Source organism: Pongo abelii, chromosome 4, assembly GCF_028885655.2.
Source record: "Pongo abelii isolate AG06213 chromosome 4, NHGRI_mPonAbe1-v2.0_pri, whole genome shotgun sequence".
Classification (NCBI taxonomy): Eukaryota; Metazoa; Chordata; class Mammalia; order Primates; family Hominidae; genus Pongo; species Pongo abelii.
The window spans coordinates 79,807,761-79,832,848 of NC_071989.2; the positions used below are offsets into that span (position 1 = coordinate 79,807,761).

At 40.3% G+C, this 25,088-nt stretch overlaps 1 protein-coding gene across 1 annotated transcript in view; it reads left to right on the plus strand.

Moving 5' to 3' along the window:
* Window positions 1–19,134, plus strand: part of PTCD2 (pentatricopeptide repeat domain 2) — a gene marked incomplete at its 5' end in the record, with an annotated part of 38,648 nt that extends 19,514 nt beyond the window's left edge. Inside the window, 3 exon segments of the mRNA NM_001133394.1 lie at window positions 2,762–2,836; window positions 12,441–12,554; window positions 18,043–19,134. Coding sequence (NP_001126866.1) covers window positions 2,762–2,836; window positions 12,441–12,554; window positions 18,043–18,267 — 414 coding nt within the window. The 3' untranslated portion in view covers window positions 18,268–19,134.
* Between the last annotated feature and the right edge of the window lie 5,954 nt (window positions 19,135–25,088).

Genomic DNA, 25,088 nt, shown 5'->3' on the forward strand with positions numbered 1-25,088 from the left:
GTGACTTTAAAACCATAGTTTTGATTTTCTTAATTATTTAATTCTTTTGACAAGACCTGTTAATTCCCTAATATAAGTAATGGTGAAATTACTATATTTCCTCTGTTTTTCATCTTATTTTCTTCCTCCCCCATGCAATACTCAATTTTAGCTGGTATTTTACTTTGATAGTGTTCACTTTACTCTTAAATGTACTTGGTTTGTCAGTTTGAAGTGATATTTTTTGGCCTGCTGATAATAAAGATAAGGAAATGGGAATGCCTTTTCTACCTTTCATCTCTTTCCCTTTTCTTTCTTTCATTAGTATTAACATTGCTTCATTGTCCAGGCATATAATATTTACACTCTGTACTATAGCCATATTCCCCACTTTTGAGTCCTTTGTATAGTTAAGTAGGTTGTTTGGTGCTAGTTGTTTTTCCAGTTTTCTCTTTGTTGGCTGAAGTGAGTATTTTAGTAAATTCTTTGGAGGAACGATATCCCCTGAGTTATTGGTATTTTAAATTATTTTATTTGCCTGTTGTTTTTGTACTTGAACTACAGTTTGGCCAGATTTACAATTTCAAGGTGACATTTGCTTTTCTTGAGGTACTTTTAGGCATTGCTTTTCTGTCTTCTAGTATGAAATATTGCTGTGGAGAAATCTAAGGCCTGCCTGATTTTTTTCCACTTGATTGACGTGATCTTGTTCATTTTTCTCATTTCTATCTTCTATATCCATGGAAATATTTTTCAATTAGGGTTTCTTCATTGGCCAGTTCTTTTCTTTTCTTTCTTTTTTTGAGACAGAGTCTCACTCTGTCTCCCAAGCTGGAATGCAGTGGCGTGATTTCGGCTCACTGCAACCTCCGCCTCCTGGGTTAAAGTGATTCTCTTGCCTCAGCTTCCTGAGTAGCTGGGATTACAGGCATGCGCCCAGCCAAATTTTTGTATTTTAGTAGGCGTGTGCACAGCTAAATTTTTGTATTTTAGTAGAGACAGGGTTTCACCATGTTGGCCATGCCCAGCTGATTTTTGTATTTCAGTAGAGACAGGGTTTCACCATATTGGCCAGGCTGGTCTTGAACTCCTGACCTCAAGTGATCTGCCTGCCATAGCCTCCCAAAGTGCCGGGATTACAGACGTGAGCCACTGTACCAGTTATTTTCTTAATTTTGTCCTACTGTGTTCCTTTCCTCTTTTTAAAAATATCATCGTTATGAGTGTCATGTGGTGGTTCTTTTTTGACTATTCATCATTGAAAAGTGTAAGTTTCAGGCCTAGCACAGTGGCTCCTGCCTGTAATCCCAGCACTTTGGGAAGGGGGAGGATCACTTGAGGCCAGGAGTTTGAGACCAGCCAAGACAACATAGGGAGACCCTGTCTCTACAAAAAAATAAATAAATAAATAAAACAGGTGCAGTAGTACATAGTACATGCCTGTAGTCCTTGCTGCTCAGGAGACTGAGGCAGGAAAATAGCTTGTGCCCAGGAGTTTGAGGCTGCAGTGAGCCATGATTCCACCACTACCCTCCAGCCTGGGTGACAGAGCAAGACTCTGTCTCTAAAAAATAAAAATTCTGGCCAGGCACAGTGGCTAACACCTGTAATCCCAGCACTTTGGGAGGCTGAGGCGGGCAGATCATGAGGTCAGGAGATCGAGACCATCCTGGCTAACACAGTAAAACCCCGTCTCTACTGAAAATACAAAAAAAATTATCCGGGCGTGGTGGCGGGCGCCTGTAGTCCCAGCTACTCTGGAGGCTGAGGCAGGAGAATGGCATGAACCTGGGAGGCAGAGCTTGCAGTGAGCCGAGATTGTGCCACTGCACTCCAGCCTGGACAACAGAGCAAGACTCCATCTCAAAAAAAATAATAAAATAAAATAAAATAAATAAATAAAAATAAAAATTCAAAAATAAAAGAAAAACTTGTTTCTTTTAGACCAGTCATTTGTAGATTCATGTCAGAGAAAGAGAGAACAGAGCGGGACACCAGAGCACTGTTCTAGACTAGCAGAATTTTTCTTCATATAACCCAGAGTTTTATCTACAAGTATGCACAGGCCTCATTTCTTTTAAGTCAACAGAAGTAGGCACTGAGGTGGTTTTTGGTATGCAGTCTCTTCTCTGCTGCTGCTGTCTTAGGAACATACTGTTTCCTATGAGTATGTCTTGTCTATGGAAACGCTTGACTAGCCTCATCTCTGCCACCACAGGATCCACGGAAGTTCTCTTTACTAGTCCTGTGCTCTGTTCTCATCATTGTAAATAGGAATTCAGGTTTTGTACTTCAGGTTGTGCCCTTACCTTTGAGAGCTGTACTGTTGTAGCTTCTTTGTGAGATACAGAGCACTGTCTGCCTCTGACTGCTTTCTCCTGAACCCTGCCAGCCTCCATTTCCAATGTTTCTGGCAGTGTTTCCAGCTGTGCTGTGGCTTGAGGTTTCTATGTTCTAATTATGTATTTCAAAGACAGGCTTTGCATTTTGTTCCTCATTCCTATTTTTTTAGAATCTGATTCCAATAGGAGAAGGGGAAATGCCAACTTTTTGCCTGCATCTTAAAAACTGGACTCAGGCAGGTTGTTAAAACATTCAACAATATGCGACTGGATGGAGCATTTTATGGAATGTTTAGTTTTGATTTCTGAAACATTTTTTCTTTGTGGACTTCAAAACCCTGAGTTCACCTTAATAGGAGTATACTGCCCTCTCTAAGTGATCTTTTACAATAACATTAGTTCCTATGATATGGAATATGATTTGTTTCTCTTCCTTCTAGAATGAGGTGGCAAAAGCTATGTCCATTTTTTCTCAAATCATGAATCCAGAAAGCATAGCCTGCGTTAATTTAAATGTAAGTGATTTCTTTATGGTTTAAGGTAAGCCTTCAAATGTATTATAATAAATGTATTATAATAAAATTATGCCTAAATTTTTTAGCTGTATACAATGACTTGCTCTCCCAAGGTTTTCATTCAAATCAACAGTCATTTATTGAATTCCTCTCTGAAAATTACAGTATCACCCTTGTAAGAAGGGTCAACACAGCTGTCACTTCCAGGAGTTTGTAAACAGGTTGGAGAGGGGTAGATATGCTCATATATAAGACATGGCTAGATGCTGAAGAAATGAGATGTAGCTAAGAAAGCTGTAGATGTAGGGAGGAGGAGGGGATGGAGACAGATCCTCCAGGCCCTTTACCAAGCCTTGAGAGAAACCCATGTGCTAACTGCGTCTTATTGGTGGTACCTAACCCATGGCATTGTTGCAGTTAATGAGCTTATATACTTATGGTACACAAAATAGTGCCTGACATGTGGTAAGCATTCAGTAAATGTTATCTATTGTCATTCTTATTATGTTGCCAGTATGCCTATGGTCCTCTTCCCCATTAACTTACCTGGGCCACCTGGGTCACTTATTTGGGACCTTGTGGTCTGGGTCAGCAAGTGGCTGCACACATATCACCAAGACATGCAAAACCTTAATCCCTAAAACCAAAAGCACAGGAAAAAAAATTATCTCAGATTCACCAGATTCATGCTAATAATAAAGTTTGAGGCATATTACTACTCCCAGAGTTTGAGCAGTGAGTCACAAAACCTTCCTGGACCAATGATAAAAGACTATCTTGTCATTAAGGACACCATAGCCCCCATTCAGCCTGCCCGTATTGAGACTCCTTGTATACTGCGTCTACTTGTGTGGGGGGAGTTGCAAAAGAAAAAAACTTTCAGGAGCTTATAGTCTCCTGAAACAGTCAAAGGGTTGAGATGAAGAAAACATTTTCAGAAAAATGGAAATATGTAAGCATTAGCATGACACAAACTAGGAAAACAAGTCACAATCAATGGAGTATTCCAAGATGAGTAGGTGAAGGGGGTCGGGTTGGCCGGCAGGAGCAACGTGAGGGGCCCTTAGGGCGGGAACCTACTGAGCAGTGCTCTGGAGGAGGACAAGACTGTGGGGTTGGAGGGAATGAGGTGGAGGGTGTTATTTGTTGGGATATCGGTTTTGGTGGAACATCTGTTTAAAAGAATATGAACTGTGGCTGGGCACAGTGGCTCACACCTGTAATCCCAGCACTTCGGGAGGCTGAGGCAGGTGGATCATGATGTCAGGAGATTGAGATCATCTTGGCCAACATGGCGAAACCCCATCTCTACTAAAATACAAAAAATTAGCCAGGCATGGTGGTGCTTGCCTGTAGGTCCCAGCTACTCGGGAGGCTGAGGCAGGGGAATTGCTTGAACCTGGGAGGCGGAGGTTGCAGTGAGCCAAAATCACGCCACTGCACTCCAGCCTTGGCGACAGAGCAAGACTCCATCTCAAAAAAAAGAATATGAACTGTGAATTGTAACCACCTCTTACTAGCTCTGAGTCCTTAGGTTAATTTGCCCCTGGAAACCCCCCAATTTCCTTTGATCTGAAACAGTAATAGTTATCGGGGGAACCTGCCCCCGATAGTCACGTAGGTTCTTTTCTATTTTCCCTAAGTGTCGGCCAGTCTGAGAAATAAAGGGACAGAGTACAAAAGAGAGAAATTTTAAAGCTGGGTGTCCGGGGGAGACATCACATGTCGGCAGGTTCCATGATGCCCCCGAGCCGTAAAACCAGCAAGTTTTTATTAGCGATTTTCAAAAGGGGAGGGAGTGTACGAATAGCGTATGGGTGACAGAGATCACGTGCTTCACAAGGTAATAGAATATCACAAGGCAAATGGAGGCAGGGCGAGACCACAGGACCACAGGACCAGGGCGAAATTAAAATTGCTAATGAAGTTTCGGGCACGCATTGTCATTGATAACATCTTATCAGGAGACAGGGTTTGAGAGCAGACAACCGGTCTGACCAAAATTTATTAGGCGGGAATTTCCTCATCCTAATAAGCCTGGGAGCGCTACGGGAGACTGGGGCTTATTTCATCCCTACACCTTCGACCGTAAAAGAAGGCCGCCCCCTGAAGCAGCCATTTCAGAGGCCTACCCTCAGGGATGCATTCTTGTTCTCAGGGATGTTCCTTGCTGAGAAAAAGAATTCAGTGATATTTCTCCCATTTCCTTTTGAAAGAAGAGAAATATGGCTCTGTTCCGCCCAGCTCACCAGCAGTCAGAGTTTAAGGTTATCTCTCTTGTTCCCTGAACGTTGCTGTTATCCTGTTCTTTTTTCAAGGTGCCTACATTTCATATTGTTCAAACACACATGCTCTACAAACAATTTGTGCAGTTAACGCAATCATCACAGGGTCCTGAGGTGACATACATCCTCCTCAGTTTAAGAAGATGACGGGATTAAGAGATTAAAGACAGGCATAGGAAATCACAAGGGTATTGATTGGGGAAGTGATAAGTGTCCATGAAATCTAAACAATTTATGTTCAGAGATTGCAGTAAAGACAGGCATAAGAAATTATAAAAGTATTAATTTGGGGAACTAATAAATGTCCATGAAACCTTCACAATTTATTTTCTTCTGCCATGGCTTCAGCCAGTCCCTCCATTCAGGGTTCCTGACTTCCCGCAACAAATAGTTGCTATCTTTTTGTTGTGGGGATTAAAATAAATTATGCATATCAGACAGTTAGCATAGTGCCTGGCAGGTAGTCAGTGTTCAATGAATATTTGCTAATACTAATAGTATTTTTTTGACATGAGTTAAATTAAAAGGAATATTCATTTGTACCGAATCCTAGAACCTAGTGAATAGGAATTATGCATAACTCCAAACTTCTGAAAGAGTCATACTTAAAGATAATAATGCTTTTCAGTTCTGCCCATAGTAGTTATCCTCAAATGTCATCCCACACCAGTGCCCAGGTGACTTTTCAGAGAATGACTAGATGAGTATTTATGGTAAATTTTGGAGAACAAGGTCCGGCGAGAAGTGTGCAATAAGAATTCCTCATATTGGACCTCAATTTTACTTTTCAAAATGCTTTTACATGAGAGAAAGGTGAGCCCAAGGAACCAGAAAGATGGAGACAGTAATAACAGAGAACTTGAAAAAATGAAATGGGTTTGTAATGGAAGAAACAAAATACTAGAAAATTAGTATCTAAATAGTGTCTAAAAAGAGACATTTTAGTTTCAAAGGGCATAAACTTGGAGGGCATGAACTCAACTATATACACCTGGTAATGGATTTGATGTAAACTGATGAATGCCATAAGAAAGCAGGGAAGTATGAGGGCTCAGAAATGAGTTTATAAGGCATTAATGGTGAGGCAGAGGAAGCACCAGAAAAGAGAGGGAAGGACTTACAGCTGTGTGGAAATCCAAGTGGCTGAGAGCCCTCCCTGTCTTAGTCTGCTGCAGGTAGCTCCTGTTCATCTTGGGGGCTGAAGCAGAAACTACGGGTCTGAGCAGGTGGGTCAGCCTGAGAAGCTCACGTGCTAAAGCAGGTCTGGGAGGCCAAGGTTGGCAAAGGTCCAGAGTCCAGAAGGTCAGGTCATTTGAACAAGTGATACCAGTAAGCTAAACAGACTGGGAAGCCTGGTCTTCCAGCAGGCACACTATGTCTCTGACTTATCTGCTTCCTACTGGATATGGACAGCTCTGGTATTCCGGTATATAATTGCTTCTGAGAGAGAGAGTGGCCTTCAGATGTCCCATCTATCATGATGGGACAGAATAGAACTGCTGGGATTAGCAAGATACTCTTCCACTAAAGCTAAAGCTAGCCAAGTCTCTGATAACATCAGGTAGGAAAGAAAGGAGAAAAGGGGGAGAAGTGTTTTACTTGGAACATTGATCACTTTTCCTAGAGTTGAAGCAAGGTTGAGGGTTTCAGTAAGAATTGGTGATAAGAAATCAAACAGTGAGGTAAGCAGGGTTTTAATTTATCTAAGGTATCATGCTTGGTACTTTAGATTTGTTATACAACTCTATCAAAACATTTTTCCTCCACATTATCGATGTGGAAAATGAAGATTCAAGGGTAAGTAAATTACCTTAGTTCTCCCAACTAATTAAATAGCAGAGTCAGGGTTTTAACACCAACAACTCTGTTTGACTGCGAAGCCTAGGGTTTCCCCGCCACTCCAGACCTACAGAGATGAAAAAGGTGCGTCTCTTTTATCCAGGACTGGGATTAGTGGCTCCTCTTGAATAATAAAAAGAACACAAGACTGGATGTCAAAAACCATGATCCCACTAGTGCATGTAATCCACCTCTGGATTTAGATTTCTCATCTCCTTCCATCCTGGCCTATCTCTCACAGTTATAAGAATCTGGTAATGGGCTGGGTGCGGTGGCTCATGCCTGTAATCTCAGCACTTCCGAAGGCTGAGGTGGGTGGATTATTTGAAGTCAGGAGTTCAAGACCAGCCTGGCCAACACAGTGAAACCCTATCTCTACTGAAAATACAAAAATTAGCTGAACGTGGTGGTGCGTGCCTGTAATCCTGGCTTACTTGGGAGGCTAAGGCAGGAGGATTGCTTGAACCTGGGAGGCGGAGGCTGCTGTGAGTGGAGATCACACCATTGCACTCCAGCCTGGGCAACAGAGCGAGACTCTGTCTCCAACAACAACAAAAAGAATCTAGTAATGATTTGATTTTTTTTTTTTTCCCAAATGAGAAGGTGCTTTGGTGGAGTTAAACATGAGCCTGCTGAGCATGAGGCTGTCCATTCCCAGTAGGAGGAGCAATGCAGGGCATGATGAAAAAAGTGTGTGCTTGCCCACCAGGCAGCAGGAACAGCTCCTTTCCTCTGAGGGCTGGAAAGCAAAGTCAGCCTATGGACGCAGTGGGATGGGCGTGTTTCAGGCAAGGACTCCATAAGGAACCTTGAAGTGATACTGAGTATGAATCATCCTCTCTGAACTGCGTCACAGAATTACCCACTGTCGGGAAACTTAAAGATAGTTTCAGTGTCTAAAAATTCTCAGGAAATTCTTTCAAATGTTCAACCCAAATTTCTCATGTTGCAATATAAGCCTATGTCATCTTCCTCGGGGATGATGAAAAAGATATGGTTGCCATTCTCAAGTTTAGTAATCTTTTAGAATCTAGGTCTCTGTTAGTAGAGCACATTTTAAAAAATGACTGCATGGACCTTAGCTTCTCCAAGGCTGACTCATCTACTTGAAATCCTTAAAGGCAGCTTGTTAATTATTGAGAGATGGAAACTGACAGATAGGCTGAGTAGAGTCTGTTTAGTCAGTATTCACAGAAATAAATGAAACTTTTTTCTGATAATACTTTAAAAATTAATGCTTTATGCTAAAATCTTTTGCTACTGTCAATTGAAATTTGAACTTACAAATTTTCTCCCTAACTTGATTGTTTTATTAAATTGCTCCTGTTGCCAGTGTGACCCAGAGGGCCCAGTTTCCTATTTTCCCAGCTAATACGTAATACATACTGCAATGATTTAACAGATCTCATCAAAACACATGTATGTTGACTCTGCCTTTTCAGTCTGAATTTAAACTTCTCAATCTCAAACATAGACCCTCTTTAGCAATGCTGCTTCACATCAAAGAATTAATTTCCACTTCCAAATATGTCTGAAAGTAGCAGAGACCAATGCAGGGTAACTTTCCACTGATCATATTTGAATTCTAATCATTTATGTATAAACCTGGCATGTCTCCAATTGGAGATCCATTTTGGAATTGAATTTACCTTGAAAGGGAATTGACAAGTGGTTTTGCTGCTTTTATCATTCATTTGTTAATACAGGTGAATGTCTTAATGCCCCTTTCTCCTACCCACTTAGGTCACCCTAAAGTTCTAGCTTATGCTGGGAAGTCTAGGGTGCACAGGGAGGAAAGGAGACAGGACTCATTTCTCACAAATTCCTTCGTGGCAGCATCTTACTCATATGTGTGAGTTAAGAATTGCATTTGTTTGGGAGCAATGTAGACTCCAAAAATAAAAATAAAACCTGTACAAATTAGAGCCTTTCTTTTTCTTCCATGTAGAAAACGAGTCTGGTCAGTCCACGCCTTGTGTGGCATTCCATGATGTCATCAGGAACCCAGCCTCTATGTTTCTACTCTACCATCTCTAACACGTGACTTCCATTCATTACATCCCTGGTCCAGCAAGAAGTAGGAAAAATGGGAATGGACAAAGAAGTTCATCCCTTTTAAAGACGCTTTCTCAAATGTCTCATCTAACAACTTGTACTGATGGTGTTACTGGCCAGAACTTAATCCCATGACCACACCTAATTGCAAAGAATACTGAGAAATAGTCTTTGAGTTTCATACATACATGAAAGCATCTATTAAGGTTAGGGAGTTCTGTTATCAAAAAAGGAGGAGACAATGGATACTGGTTAGAAAACTGGTAGCCTCTACCACACTATGATATCCTACTTCAAATATAGCAAACCTAAAACAAAAATAAAAGAAACAAGAAATGTAAATTTCTGCATCCTCAGGGCTTCTGTTCCCTTTTTTGTTCAGAGGTATCTAGTAACGTATTTCCTGATGCCTCAGAAAATCAAAGAGGCAGGAAGCACGTGTTCTTTAAATAGTTTTTCTTACCAAAATTTCCCCTGTTCCTTACCAACTGAGTTTCCCTAGTCTTTTGTTTGAAATCTGTAAGATTAAGGCAATGTGCTGTACCCTACTTTCGTTTTCTGTAGCTGAATGCTGAGACTGGTTTGAGATAAGCCCCTAGCTTTAAACTTTCTCTTTGCCTTTTATCAGTGACTGCCTTATGGGCATTGCCCTTCATCAGTGTATTTTAAGGTAATGAGCCTTAATTTTGAAATCCCTACTGATTCAGAGATAGTTGCTGGAGGGAGGAAGATAAGTTGGGAAAACTTAGGAATAAATATTGAAATCTCCCAGGGAGCATGTCATTTCTAGCAGAGGGCTCTAGATGGTTTATTTTTGTAAATTGTTGGGGGAACCAAGCTCCTGTTCTTGTTTATTGCTATTGAGGGTTGGCCAGGTGCCTTGTACTACATAGCACTGCACTGAACAAGGTAGACTTGTCTTTGCCTTTGAGAGGACACCACCATCAACCAAACTGGGATTGGTTTTTATTAACAAAGGTGTTAAGAACTGTGAAGAGTCAGAGATTTTATCCCACTTGGAAGCTAATGAGTTAGCCTGCCCCAGTTTCATGGATGCTAGTGGAGTATACAAGACACAGAGAAATAAAGGACAATTTATTATGTAGCAGTAGCCAGAATATTAGCATCTTTGCATCAGTTTCCTGAGCCCCATTTCCTGTGGGGAGACATGAAAAGCTCTGTGTGCCTCTTGCACACATAGGAAGTTGCTTTCAAGAGAGGAACCCTAAGCTTAGGAAACCCAAATCTCTTATAATGGCCAGTAAGCATGCCTGTTCTTTGCTTTGGATGCAACACTGTGTTTGTTGTCCACAAACATCTTTGAAAAGATAGTCTGGAATAAAAGCAGTCAGTGCTTTTGCTCTCAAGGCATGCAGAAATTTGAGAGACCCACGGAAAGTTGTCTCCCAAAAAGGGTGTGCTCGTGATTTTGCCTGGGCTTTAGAACACTGAATTTAAATTGGGTTCTTTGTATTTAGTTTACCTGGGTCATTTCATTCTGTTCTTCAGAACCAAAGACAACCCCTCATCCTGATAAGTTACTCAACAAATACAAAGTGTTGCCAAGTAGACTGGTAAGAAAACATAGCTGGTTTAATATAAAAAAGGTAAATCTCTTCCAGGAAAACTATCTTTGTAAGGATCAAGAGCCTTAAAAATGTCTCTGTGCTTTGACTTGGTAATTTTACTTCTGGGAATCAAGTCTAAGACATTACCAGTTTTTAAAAGTACATATGTACACATTGTTCAGTATAATAAAGTATGGTATATTTCCATGATAAATTGCTATGTATGTGTTAAAAATGAGGTTTCTTTTTTCTAATATTAATGCTGTGAGGAAATAAATGTCTGTTGTGCAGTAATTGACCAAAAGTAGAATCAAATTTTGGGGATGAGTTAATATATTTGGAAGATTTATACATCAAATTATAAACAGTGGTTGTAACATTGGTTGGTGAGTTCTCAGTTATTCTCACTTTCTTTAAACTTTTTCTTGAATTATATTAGTAAATATTGGTAATTAGGGGGGAAATGTGTTCTTTTTTCTTGTGTTAGTTGCACCTGTCTGGTGGAATATAGGTGGTAGTGTCATTCCGAAAGCACACTACAGTACCCAGTTTTGGAAGTTCAGTAATAGATAGCGTAAATAGGAGTGCCTCATTAACATTCCAGCCAGCTTCCACTCTATGCCTGCAGTAATCTGTGTGCCTGCAACTTCCTAACAACAGAAAATGCTAAAGGTACCATTTGCCCCTAGCCGGTTCCTGTTTTCCGTTTTCACACTGCTATAAAGAATTGCCAGAGATTGGGTAATTTATAAAGGAAAGAGGTTTAATTGACTCAGAGTATCACATGGCTGGGGAGGCCTCAGCAAATACAGTCATGGGGGAAGGCGAAGGAGAAGCAAGTATCTTCTTCACAAGGCAGCAGGAAAGGGAGAGAGCAGGGGCAACTGCCACTTATAAAACCATCAGATCTCATGAGAACACACTCACTATCATGAGAACAGCATGGGGGAAACCGCCCCCATGATCCAATCACCTCCCACCATGTCCCTCCCCCGACACTGGGGATTACCATTTGATATGAAATTTGGGTGGGGACACAAAGCCAAACCATATCACTAGTCTTATGAGATTGATTGTCATATCCTCTGAATCTAGAGGATGTAGAAAGGAGGAAACCAGTATTTTTGTTCATTGAGTATCTTCTGTATACTGGTATTTTATTTAATGTTCATAAAACCCAAAATGTGAGATGTAAATCTATTTTCCCCATTTTACAAATGAGGGCATTTAAATTGAAAGATTAAGTACCAGTCCAGAGTCACTTAGCTGGTACTTGCCAATGTCTAGATTTCAGCCCGAGTATCCAGACACCAAAATCTCTGCTCTCTCCAGTGTTACCCGTAAACAAGTTTTGAAGTTGTAGTATTTTATTTTATTTTTTTGAGATGGAGTCTTGCTCTGTTGCCAGGCTGCAGTGCAGTGCCGCAATCTCGTCTCACTGCAACCTCTGTCTCTCAGGTTCAAGTGATTCTCCTGCCTCAGCCTCCCAAATAGCTGGGACTACAGGGGCATGTCACCACTCTCGGCTAATTTTTGTATTTTTAGTAGAGATGGGGTTTCACCATGTTGGCCAGAATGGTTTCTATCTCTTGACCTCGTGATCTGCCCGCCTCGGCCTCCCAAAGTGCTGGGATTACAGGCAAAGTTGTAGTATTTTGATTAACTATTGGAAAGCACATTTTGGCCATTAAGTGTACATTTAAAGCACTTTTTTGAACTTGTGTACGCAAATAAATTAGGAAATAGGATCAAAGCAGGGTAGGTGCCTATAAATGAAGGCTTGTCTAACCAGGTACATTTCTCAGCATTGAGACACTCACTCAGTCTTGGTTTTGCTTGTGTCTTCTTAATATTCAGATTATAATCCATATCCAGTCAAATATGTTGGAAAACCTGATAAAGACTCTAAACAATGCTGCAGAAGGAAATTTATCAAAATTTGTGAAAAGAAATGTGTTCTCGGAGGAAGTGGTGAGTATGCAAGTGCTGCGGAAATCATTTAAAAGTGAAAGGACACTCTTAAAAATGTCCACTAATTTCTCAATTCTAAAGCTTACCTTAAAGAAATTGCCAAATATGGCAGCTTCTCTGTTGTTTCTGTTTTAAGACTTCCATGTATATGTGCAAAGATTTTTTTTTCTTCCGACAGAATATATCCTCTGAAATTCTAGGAAACTTTTTCCTTTTACCTATTCTTTTCTCCACATTGTATTCATGGGCCCTGGCTCTCTTTTTCTTCTAGATGACAATTTTACACCTTTTTCCTTTTCCCTCAAGCCTTCAATACCTTCTCCTCACTTTTCATTCTCAGTTGATCACCGTATTTCTTGTTTCATGGAGAAAATAGAAGTAATCAGAAAAGCATGACTGCTACATAGACAGCCTCTGGCCCCTTGTCCTATATACCCATGATGACTGGGTACACCTCTCACGCCAGCCTCTTCAGTCGCGCACTGGATCCCATCCCCTCTGACCCACTCCACAGCATCAGTCCAGAAGTTGACTCACTCTTTTGGGCATCATCAGTATCCCCTTGCCTGTAGGTCATTCTTGTCAGCAAACAGTAGGATATAGTATCTCTCATCTTAAAAAAGAAAAAGAGTCTTCTGTACAAATGAAAAGACAGACCATGTGTTTAGATAAGAAGACCTAGCCTCATAAAAACTCAGTTTTTTTTTCAAGTTACTGTGATAATGTAATATGACTCCAATAAAAATATCACTTTGTTTTTTCTTTAAAGGTTAGTTGAAAGAACAAACAAGACTAGCTAGAAAAACCCTGTGAAAGAGGGGCAGTAAAGAGTTGCTAGGTCTAGCAGATATCAAAGCATGTTAAACTTTCTATAATTCAAACTGTGGCTTAGGACATGAATAGGGCAGCTAATGGGACAGAATAGAAAGTCCAGATGCAGACCAAATTGCAGATACAAATTTAGCATAACATAAAGACAAGCATCTCAAATCAATCTAAGTGGATAGACTAGTAAGAAGTAGTACTAGGATAAGTAGAGAGCCAATAGAAAAGTTACAGTTGTATATATTCTTGTACCACAAACCAGGATACATTCCAAATGGATGAGAATTTAAATTTTTAAATTGAAACACACAAGTACTAGATATAAACATTAGTATATTCTTTAATATCCTGGGAGTGGAAAAACTTAGCTTTCAGTCAAAATCCAAATCAGTAAAAGAAGTGATAAATTTGACTAAATAAAAAAGTTAAAACCTGTTTTTTCGTGTGGCAAAAAGTCCACAAGCAAAGTCAAGAGGTAAGTAATCAATTTTTAATCATACTGACAAAAGGCTAACTAGCCCTAATATTTCAAGAGCTCTTTTTGAGGCCAGGTGCGGTGGCTCATGCCTATAATCCCAGCACTTTGGGAGGCTGAGGCAGGTGGATCATGAGGTCAGGAGATCGAGACCATCCTGGCCAAAATGTAACCCCGTCTCTACTAAAAATATAAAAATTAGCTGGGCGTGGTGGTGCATGCCTGTAGTCCCAGGTACTCAGGAGGCTGAGGCAGGAGAATCATTTGAACTAGGGAGTCAAGATTGCGCCACTGCACTCCAGCCTGGCGACAGAATGAGACTCCATCTAAAAAAAAAAAAAGAACTCTTTTTGAAAATTCTGAGAAAAGAACCAACAACCCTGAAAAAAAATGGGTAAGAGATATGGACAGAATTTACTAAAAATGAATTGTGAATGGCCTTTAAACTTTCGAAAAGATTCTCTTGCCCATATCAAGAAAATGCTAAATAAAACTACCCTATGATATTTCTCTTGAATAGAAATCTGCAAGTTTGCCAGCCTACTTGGTTGGTGAGGCTCTGAGGAAATGGGCGCTATCATCTGATGCTGCTAGAGGGAATACAGATTGGTACACTACAAATAATTTCACCCTTTGACTCAATCCTCCCACTTCTTGGAGTATATTCTAAAAATATACTGGCAAATATAGTATTTGCCAGTAAAAATATACTGGCAAATACAACAAACAAAGAAGTTGTATGTACAAGGCTATTTGTTGCAAGCCAATTTGTAATAACAGCAGACTGGAAAAAAGCCCAAATTTCCATCACTAAAGGACTAGTTGTACAAATTAGGGTCTGTTCGTACAAAGGACTGCTATGTAACTCACAGGAAATGAGGAACAGCTACATCATATACTGCTATGGATTACCATTTATATGGATCACTTAAATATGTTTTTAAGTGACAAAAGCAAGATGCAAATGGGTATGTGTAGCATGCCTTAAGAAGGCGAGACCATATAGTTATTTTTATGTATTATGTTTTTGAAAAACACTACGATGGAAAAAACAAAACTTAAGTGGTTATGTTGATTTCTTTTTCAGATCTTTTTTATAGAAATACTGCTGATTTTTGTATGTAAATTTTGTAACCTGCAGCTTTACTGACTTTATCAGTTCTAAAGGTTTTTTTGATTGAGTCTTTAGGAACCACAGTTAATTATTATGCATATTTCAGAAATGCCAAAGAAGTATATTTTTAATGTTTCACCACAGAAAAAAACACATTGGTAGGTGATGGATAGTTTTGTTAGCTTGACTTAATCTTTCTACAGTATACACATAGATTGAAACATCACATTGAACTTTATAAATATACATAATTATGTGACAATTAAAATAACTGACAAATTATTTTTTAAATTTAATTTTAAAAAATTAAGAAATAAAAGTTTTGAAAGTGAAAGTGAGGGACGGAAGCATGACTTCTCTGAATGTACCTTGTTTATGTATTTAACTTAGGAACCATGTAAATGCTTTGCAGAACTGTAAAGCAGAGTTAAATAAAAATGAAGAGAACAAGCAGTTCCTAAAAATTGAAAGTGAAATGAAACAAATGAACCCATGTGTCACATTGATGGCTTAAGTACACAAATTGGAATTCTTGTAGGTCATTTGAAATATAGTAATTTGTACATCTCTCATAGCATGTAACTTAAGGTGAAAAAAAGAAGTGTAAAGAAATTGTACATTATTGGCAGTGATCATATTGTTAGTAATAATACTGATATTGTCATTTTGACCAACCAAGCGACCTGTTGGTTGGTCCTTCCTTCCTCCCTCATTTCTCCTGCCTCTCTCTTTTATAGTTTGGTCCAGGCTGATGGCTGAGACAGCAGGATTGGCACTAGAGGGCAGTGGCTGCTTCCTCCTCCTGCCACACTGTCGCCTTCCCAGCCCTGTTCCATTTCCTCACTTCCACCCAAAGGCTTCTTCCTGCTGATAAAAGGGAGCTTGTCAGGAAAATGACTAACTGGATATGGTTGATTTAACGCTTCTTTCTATTTGCAGTCTTAGCTCTTTGTAGGCTGTGATCCACCCAACCCTTTTGGAGTAAGTTTAGAAAAGTAGGGAAAGTAGAAGCATGAACAGATTTTAAAGTGCATATTCACGTGTGTATGTGTACATGTGAAATCCAACTTCCATTTTCTCAGCAGCATTGATGTTAACAACCATTCCTTAGACCTGATCCATCAATACATTGTCACCCATTTTTATGGCTAAAGCACCCAAACAAACTTCATATTGAAAAATACTCATATAAGACTCTTGTACTTAGAAAATGAACCCTCTAGTTCAGTGTCTTCCCTCTGGTTACTGTGGGACCACTCAAGGAACAGCTTGATGAGAAATGGATTGATTCATATAACTCCAGTAGCTTTTGAGCTAGTTCTAAATATATATGTGTGAGATTGCAAGTGGAGTCCTATATTGTAAAAGTCTGCATTTTACAAATGGTGCATTTAATGTTTATGCCAGCAGTTATTTAAAAAGTGTTATGTAGGGAGATAAGACTATAAACTATCATAGGTGCTATTATACCACCACAGGACTATTGAAAAGAATTGCTGATTTATTTCTGTAGTTATGTAACAGAACTGTTACAGTTTTTAGATCAAAATTACCTCCAGCTTGGCATGTTTGCTCTGCTGCTTTTAGAAGCCATATGCTGCACATTAAGTCATTTTCACCTTGAACATGAGGACTAAACAAGCTATTCTTTTTTAAGAACATTAAGAAGTGCTTAAGCTGCTTGTCTGCAGGCATGGTTGGGAGCCCTTGTCTCAAAGGAAGATGTGCAGGTGCAAACAGTGTTATATATTTGGAAGAGGTGGAAGAGGGGCAAAAGATTTGTTAGGAAGCTTGATCCCAATTAAATTCCATCAAGAAATGTGTTGAGATTGTACCCTTGATAAGGATTAAACTAAGTAAAATACTGATTTTATTCAGAAAGCAGCTTCACATTCTCCATTCTAGTTCACCCATTTTTGGGGTTAAATACCATCATATACTTATGACTCTACTATGTATGCCTCTAGCCTAGACCTCTCCTTCATGCCCCAGACTTGTATATCCAACAACCTTCTAGACATACCCATTTAGATGGTTCACAGCCATCTCAATCAGGTCCAAACAGAGCTCTTGATTTTCCCTTCCAAATCTCGCCTCCCTGTCTTCTCTATCAGGAAATGATAGCACCCATCATCCAGCTATTAAAGCCCCAAATGAGAAGATAGCTTTGACTCCTCCCTTTCCTTCACCCATTCAAAAATAAGTCCTTTCAGCGTAAACTCCAAAATATACCTCACATAAGTGTACTTCTCCTTCTTTTCTGTACCTTTCCCAATCTCAACTACCATCCTTTCTTATCTGGGCTATGGTGTGGGCCTCCAGAATAGTCTCCACATTTCTGTACACTCCAGTTCCTTCTCTGCAACTTTTTAAACAGAAATGAGATCATTTCCCACTTTAGATACTCTGATGGCTTTTTTAGAATAAATTTCAAAAAACTTATTGTGGAATATATATAAAGCCCTATGTAATTTGGCCCTGCCTCCTCCTGCTCTAATCATTACATTGAACAAAGTTGATTCCACTGGTATATGACCTCCTTTACTTGGTGTGTTTCATTATATATGATGTGTTATTTGGACCCCCCTTTTTTTATATTAGGTATGATTTTCAAGTACTAATTTTGAATTTTGTGTGAAGCTTTTGGAATCCCTCATAGTAATACTGCTGTCTGTGTGCCCCAGTACCCTGGTTTTCACCATTTTAGGTGTATACCATACTTTTTTTTTTTTTTAAGACTCACTCTGTCGCCAAGGCTGGAGTACAGTGGCACAATCACAGCTCACTGCAGCCTCTGTCTCCTGGGCTTAAGTGATCCTCCCACTACACCAACTAATTTTTAAAAAAATTTTTTACAGACAAAGTCTTACTGTGTTGCCTAGGCTGGCCTAGAAATCCTGTGCTCAAGCAATCCTTCTGTCTCAGCCTCCAAAATTGCTGAGATTAAAGCATGGGCTACCTCGCCTGGCCTACCATACATTTTTGTTCATGTCCATTTCTTTTTCTTAGGGTTATAGTAAGAACAAGGAAGAAATCTTGCAGAGATGTAATGATGTGTTCTTGCTTTTTTCCAGCTGGCCAAAGTGAGGGAAAAAGTGAAGGATGTGCCTGCCCTTGTGGCCAAATTTGATGAGATCTATGGGATACTGCACATCACTGGCCAGGTCACCACTGATTCTTTGGATGCTGTGCTCTGCCACACCCCCAAGGACAGGAAATCCCACATGTTGCTATTAAACAAGAGGATGTTCAGCCGTCGCACCTCCCAGCCACTCAGCCAGTCCCTGTTGGCTGAGTAACCCTGGTTTCAGTCCACCTATGGATCTGAGGGGCCTGCTTCTAGTGAGTTATTGCCTTTCCTAAGAAGCCAGGCATCGCACTTCAGCAGACAGTGTGCTGACACTTGGTCTTCTCCTGAAATTCCCAAATTCACTGAATGGTACCATGCAGATCTCTGAGACGTTATGTTGCACCACTGTGAAGGTCTAGATGCAAGCTTGGCTGCCTCAGAAAGGCGCTTCCCTTTTGCATGGCTGAGGATCCTTGAAGGAGCATGGTCAGTCTCCAGTTCAGCTTCCAGCACCAGAGTGGAACCCAGTAAGCACCATCAGGAATGAATTTCACTACAAGTGTGGATAACTCTGATTTTCAAAGGAGTAGTTACTGGCAGATTACGTCCTTGCTGAATTCAGTAGGTGTGAAACCCTATTTTACCATGTTAGAAAACAGCCCAGGATTTTCTCATTGCTCTGCCATCATACATGTCTATGACTTGAGCCCTTATTTTTCCATCTGCAAAACAATAGTGCCTATGTGTATTTGCATGTAGATTTGAAATCTTCATTCAAGGTTTAGTAGGATCAGATTTTCTCAAAAATAAGAGAAATAAGGTTCATAAGCAAACTTGATGAGATTGTGGTTGTTTTGTTTTCTTAGCAGCACAAACAAAACCAGAATTTAGCCCTTAGGACTGCTGAGTAAGCCAAATTTAAATGATTACTGATTTGTTCATGGGTAAGCCATGTGCTTTTCAAAATAAGTGCCACTAAAAACCACATAATGCTTAGGTTTCTATGTGGATAACAAATATTTAGTCCTGTAGTTTATCTTATTTGTTAATGATTTTTCTCTCTTGAATGCCTCATATTAAAAAAAAAAAAATGTGCCATGAGAGCAGTTCAAAGCTGCTTCATACTTATGATGGTCTGAAATATAGTATGTGTTGAATTTTACTGTATCTGGTCACCAGTGAGCAGAAGATACACAGTGACCCCACCTCACTTGCTCCTTTTGTTTCAGAAAGCCCAGAGGGTTGCTCAGACCTCAGGAGCTGTCTGCCAAGATTGCTGCAGACTCTTCATTGCCACCTCCAAAACTAAGACTGTTCACTTGGTGGTTGTTCTGAGGCAAGGATTATAGAGTCAGAAATTGTAGACTAGGAGAAGTCTTCTGAGTCTCCTAATTAATTCCTTCATCTTTCAGGTTAAAGAAATGATCCATGCAAGAGAGGCCCAATCTCAACTGTAGACTGTGTCCCAGTAAGAGAGTCATAGCTTCAGGTGTTTGCTGAATCCAGGTCTGAGATCACAATCCCACCTGAGGACAGGATCCACATATGAGAGTCGCACATTGGCATAATTGATTTGTGGTAGAGCTGAGATTAGAATCCAGATTCCTAGTCTAGTATCCTTCCCACTGTACCACATGATCTCTTTTCAGAGGGGAAAAAGGAGCAGCTCTTAAGAAACAGAATACTAAGGGCCCCCATGACTGTGTGGCCCTGGGCATCCTCAGTTTCCTCATTTGGTAAATGGGGATAATAGTACCGACCTCTTAGGCTTGGTGTGAGGATGAAATGAGATAGGGAATATAAAGCAAGCAGATAGTGGCTGGCACATAGTACATGCAATATGTTTGAAACTAGTTAAGGAGTTATAAAAACAAATGAGTTCTTCCTTCTGCTCAAAAATATTGAATTTCTTGTCCTTGTTCTCTGTGAAACATTGAACAGCCCCATTTAGAGAAACAAATTCTCTGCCCTCATAGAATCCTAATTGTTTCTGTATGTGTCTGGTGTTTTGCACATGCAAAAAAAAAAAAGTGCTTAGATTTCTCCACTTTCAGTCTTAGGGAATAATAGGGCATGCTTCCTGTCCCCCCAACTTACTTTTCATCTTCTCCAGCTCTCACAGTTCAAATGGCTCCAGTGCTGTGGGTGAGTGTGGCCTTGGTTGTTAGCTAACAACCATTCATTAGCGAAATAACCAAATTTTGTGAGCAGTAAATAGCAACAAGCTTCCCAATCCCTGCTGCCCTGAGCAGCAGGTGGCTGCTGCTCAGCCGACTGGAAAAACTGGCCCATTCCACCTGTTCCCAGAAACCTTAGTACAGAGGTAGCTATATGCATAATGTTCACCCCAAAGTAATAAATGATTTTAAAGTCTTAAAAATCCAATAAAAAAGTGTTCAGTATAGGTTATGATGGGCATTTCATTCTTTAAAACTCAGTAATTCCTTTGAAAAAATGGTGTTTCTTTATAAGTAGTAGTTTGCCTACATCATTTACTTGTTTTTTTCTGCTTTGGGGTTTTTTTTTTTTGAGACACAATTTCACTCTGTCGCCCAGGCTGGAGTGCAGTGGTGTGATCTCAGCTCACTGCAACTTCTGCCTCCTGGGTTCAAGCAATTCTCATGCTCCAGCCTCCCAAGTAGCTGGGAATACAGTTGTGTGCCACCACACTGGCTTATTTTTTGTATTTTTTTAGTAGAGATGGGGTTTCACCATGTTGGCCAGGCTGGTCTCTAACTCTTATCCTCAAGTGATCTGCCTGCCTTGGCCTCCCAAAGTGCTGGGATTACAGGCATGAGCCACTGCATCTGGCCTACTTATCTCGTTAATGAAAATATTTGATTGGACAGAACATCTTATTCCTTAACTCTGTTATGTGCTTTTGTAGATTGTTTTTACTTACTGTAGATGTCTGTTGCTCCAGAGTCCCAGAAATCAGTATGGTAAGTTCAGCACAGTTAACTAGAAGGAGACAAAAAGATATCTTCTTAATTAGGTGATATCAAGGATAGTTCTGGTTATTGATTGCTGTGTGGAAAACACTCCAAAACTCAGTGACTTTAAACAACACCAGTCATTGAGTTATTTCTCATTATCCTGAGTACTGACTGGGCTCAGCCAGACAGTTCTTATTCGGGTTCTCATGCAGTTATAGTCATCATCAGATTGTGACTGGGACTAGAATAATCTCAAAGGCTTCCTTAGTATTTCTGGCAGTTGATGCTAGGACCTCAGCTAGTGCTGGGGCTGGAACATGTCTACACATAGCTTCCCCACAGCATGGTGGCTAGGTACTAGGAGTGACTGTCCCAAGAGGACCAGGCAGAAGCAGTTACATTTTATGACCTAGTCTCAGAAGTCGCATAACATCACTTCCACTAAAGTACCAAGCCCCCACAGATTCAAATGGAGGGAGCATATATCCCATCTCTGTGGTAGGAATTTCAAAGAATAAATTTTGTGAAACTGTAGTAGATAGTCTGTTTTCTCCCCTGTTTAAAACCTCCTGAGGACCTCACATGCTTCTGGATAAAGCTCAGGCTCTTCAACATGGTTTAGAAGGTCCTTCCTAATCTGGCTCACATTTGTCCATCCAGCTCCAACTCTTGCTACTCTACACCCCTCTTCCCCTCTTGTGGAATGGCTAATTCCTACTCATCATTCAGGTCTCAGCTTAGACATCTTTTCATCTGAGAAGGCTTTCTGGTCTAGCTCACCTGGTTAGGTGAACTCCCCATGTGCCCCATGTACCTCATTTATCAAAGTGCTTATCATATGCCTGACACTGTCTGTTTTCTTCACTAGACTCAGGTGCCATGTCTGTCCTTTCTGCTCTGTTTGCTGGGTGCCTAGCATGGTAGGGAATGTATCAGAGGATTAGTACTTATTTAACTCACCAGCTCATTTAACTATATTGTATAACAATGGTGGTGGTCATATTGGTCCCCCATGGACAGCTTTTCCTCTCTAATACCATATACTCAGTGCAGGGTCTGAATGTCCCCCCAAACTCATATGTTGAAATCCAAATCCCCAAGGTGTTGGTATTAGATGATGTAGCCTTTGGGAGGGAATTAGGGTGGTGCCCTCATGAATGGGATTTGTGCCATTATAAAACAAGCCCAAAGAAATTTGGTCGCCCCTTCCTTTAAGCGAGGACATGGCAAAAAGGCACTGTCTATGAACCAGAAAGTGGGCTCTCACTAGACACCAAATGCCAGCGTCTTGTTCTTGGATTTCCCAGCCTTCAGAACTGTGAGAGATATATTTCTGTTATTTATAAGCCACCCAGTTTTTGGTATTTTGTTATAGCAGCCTGAAGAGACTAAGACAGCCAGTCCCAACCTTCCACATTTAGACCTGACTCCAAGTTTTGCTCAGCCCACTGTGTATCCCTTCCTCCTCCCAACCAAAGTGTCCCCACTCTTTCTGTATCCTGTTCTGCCTATTATTCAAGGTCTAACTTGTGTCACTTTTTCAATGAGGCATTCGCAAGCTCTTTAAATCCTCAAGGATTCTCCATTCATTCACCATATCTATTTTTAGAATCTACAAAGGACAAAGCACTACGAAAGACTCTTTACATGCCACAGGGAAAAGACAGACAAGATCTCTGTCCCAACACAGAAAATTTTAGCCTGCCACATTGACTCCCAGGGACCTTTTTGTTTCTGTAGGAGGTGCTCATTACAGAGTGGTCAAATTCCTACTGAAGAATGGACTTGGTTGTGAAATAAAACAATCCTGGGCAATATTTGTTGATAGTTTTGTTGAGGATGATTCAGGAAGTAAATACAAACTTTTAACTACTCATAATGAATATTGTTGGGATATTATAATGAGGAGGTAAGGATTTACCTGCTACAATTCGGGTAGGCAAAAATGTAGGCTTCTCTATTTCTTTGCAGTGAACTAAAACTTCTTATGAACTCTGGTTATACTGAAAACAAGAGTCATGGGAGACTTGATCTTGCTTAAAGGATATTTTAGTCTTTGATTTCTTTCAGGTAAATGTTCAATGTTTTTGCGTATCTTCTTCCTACCTTTTCATAGCCAAGATGATAGCTGAGTATAAGGCTGTGGCTCTTAAACCTGAACAGGCATCAGAATCACTTGGAGAGCTTATTAAAATACACATTGATGGGCCCCACCCCCAGAATATCTGATTCCATACATATGAGTCAGGGCCCAAGAATTTGCATTACAAATGCATTCTCAGATGATGCTGTTGCTAGTCTGGGCAACACACTTTAAGAATAGTTGGTATAACAGAAAGCTTGTGTGTCTATGTGGACAGGAGTTGTGGGCTTCAGATTCATCCTCTCTGTCCTCTGGTCTCAGTTGTGAGGAGGGGGAAGAGTGGGAAGTCTGGCCTTGTCTCTGGACTCCTGAGTAAATAATGTGCTGAGGCAGTGTTGGGCCCAACAGGCCTTTTAGAGGGTCATGCCAGCACCCACTGCTGAGGTCCGTAGTCTCTACCATCTGCCCTACACATAATAAGTACCCTTCCTCTGTTGTTCTTTCATGCTGACCCCAAGCCCACCAATGAATTAATTGAATCAAGAGTTCCAAGGTATTAGGATTTAAAGACAATGAAAAATATATCCATTTTTTTTTTCAAATATACATGAAGAAATCCATACAAACTAAGGCCAATTGTGGCAAAACTACATGAGACTTGACTAAAATAACCCACAATTCAAATTTCCTTCATAACATTTCTACCTATAAATTTGATTCAGAGAAATTACACTTCATAGATAAACTAGCCATAAAAAAGATGACAGCAGCAAAAGCTATCATCAGTAACATTTGATATGCATAAGAAACTGTGAGGAACCAAATCATGGTAAAATTGATTCTAAGGAAATGATTGCACAAAAATAAAAGTGAAATGATATTTTTTAAAAGGAAGTGGTTCAACTGTATTGCATAGAAAATGAATCAAGGAATTACACTGGCTTAAATGGCATTAGCTCAAAAAAGTGTTCTCAAAAATTAATGGAAATTGGTGTATTCTGATTGAGATATGTTTTATTCAATAACATGGAGTCAAAACAAGAAGATTTTTTAAATGTCCTCTGTTCCCATGGAGCTTGCATTCTGCAAGAGCAACAGACATCAAAAAGATAACTGGGCAAATGACCACATGATTGCAGTTGGGATAAGTGCTAAGTCTAGGGGAATCTTCATATCACCCTGTGGCATGTATAAAGGAAGACCTTTTGCTGGTGTTTTGTAAAACCAGTTGTCTGTGTCATTTATTTTAACACGTAAAGTACACTGCCTTGTATTGTTACAGATCTTTTTCTCCATATCCGGTCTCTCCTGAAGAACAGAGTATTCTACATTTGTTTTATATGACCCCAAGGTGCTTATGTAGCATATTATTTATACATTTAATGAGGTCTTAATATTTTTTGAAAGAGTGATTTCATTAATTAATGGCAGATTTTAGTTAATATGTACAGTCTGCCACAATATACTTTAGGCACTTCACAGTTTTCTCATAAACTGGTTGCTGTTTCTGTCCTGGTTTTACATATGACAGAGCCAAGACACAGACAAGTAGAATGACTTGCCTGTGCGGGGGTCCTGGGTTGGCCAGTGCATTCATGTACTGGACCAGAGCCCCTGTATCTTGCAGTAATGTATCCATGGGAGATTCCCCCCAGACATTCCAAGCACACAGCTAATCTGAGAAAGAAGTGATTTGGCGAGGGGTTGGGGGATTAGGCGGTGGGCACAATGGTTCCAGGTGACTTTCAAGTTGCTAATGAAAGAGGATCAATGTGCTGCTCAACTGCTCACCTCCCCACTTGGCCTGCCTTGCCCAGCTGACTTTCTTCCAAGGGCCTCAGAGGCAGCATTACCACAGCCATTAAAGATGGGGATGGGGAAAGAAGGCCCAGAGGGAAAGGGAACCACATGCTTACCTGCTAATCACTGCCCTGCAGCTGAAACACTGCAGAGCTGGCTGCTCTGGGATAGGAGAGGAAGGCCTCATTTAATCAGGAGAAGAAAGAGAACCAGGGGCCTCTGAGATGGCCT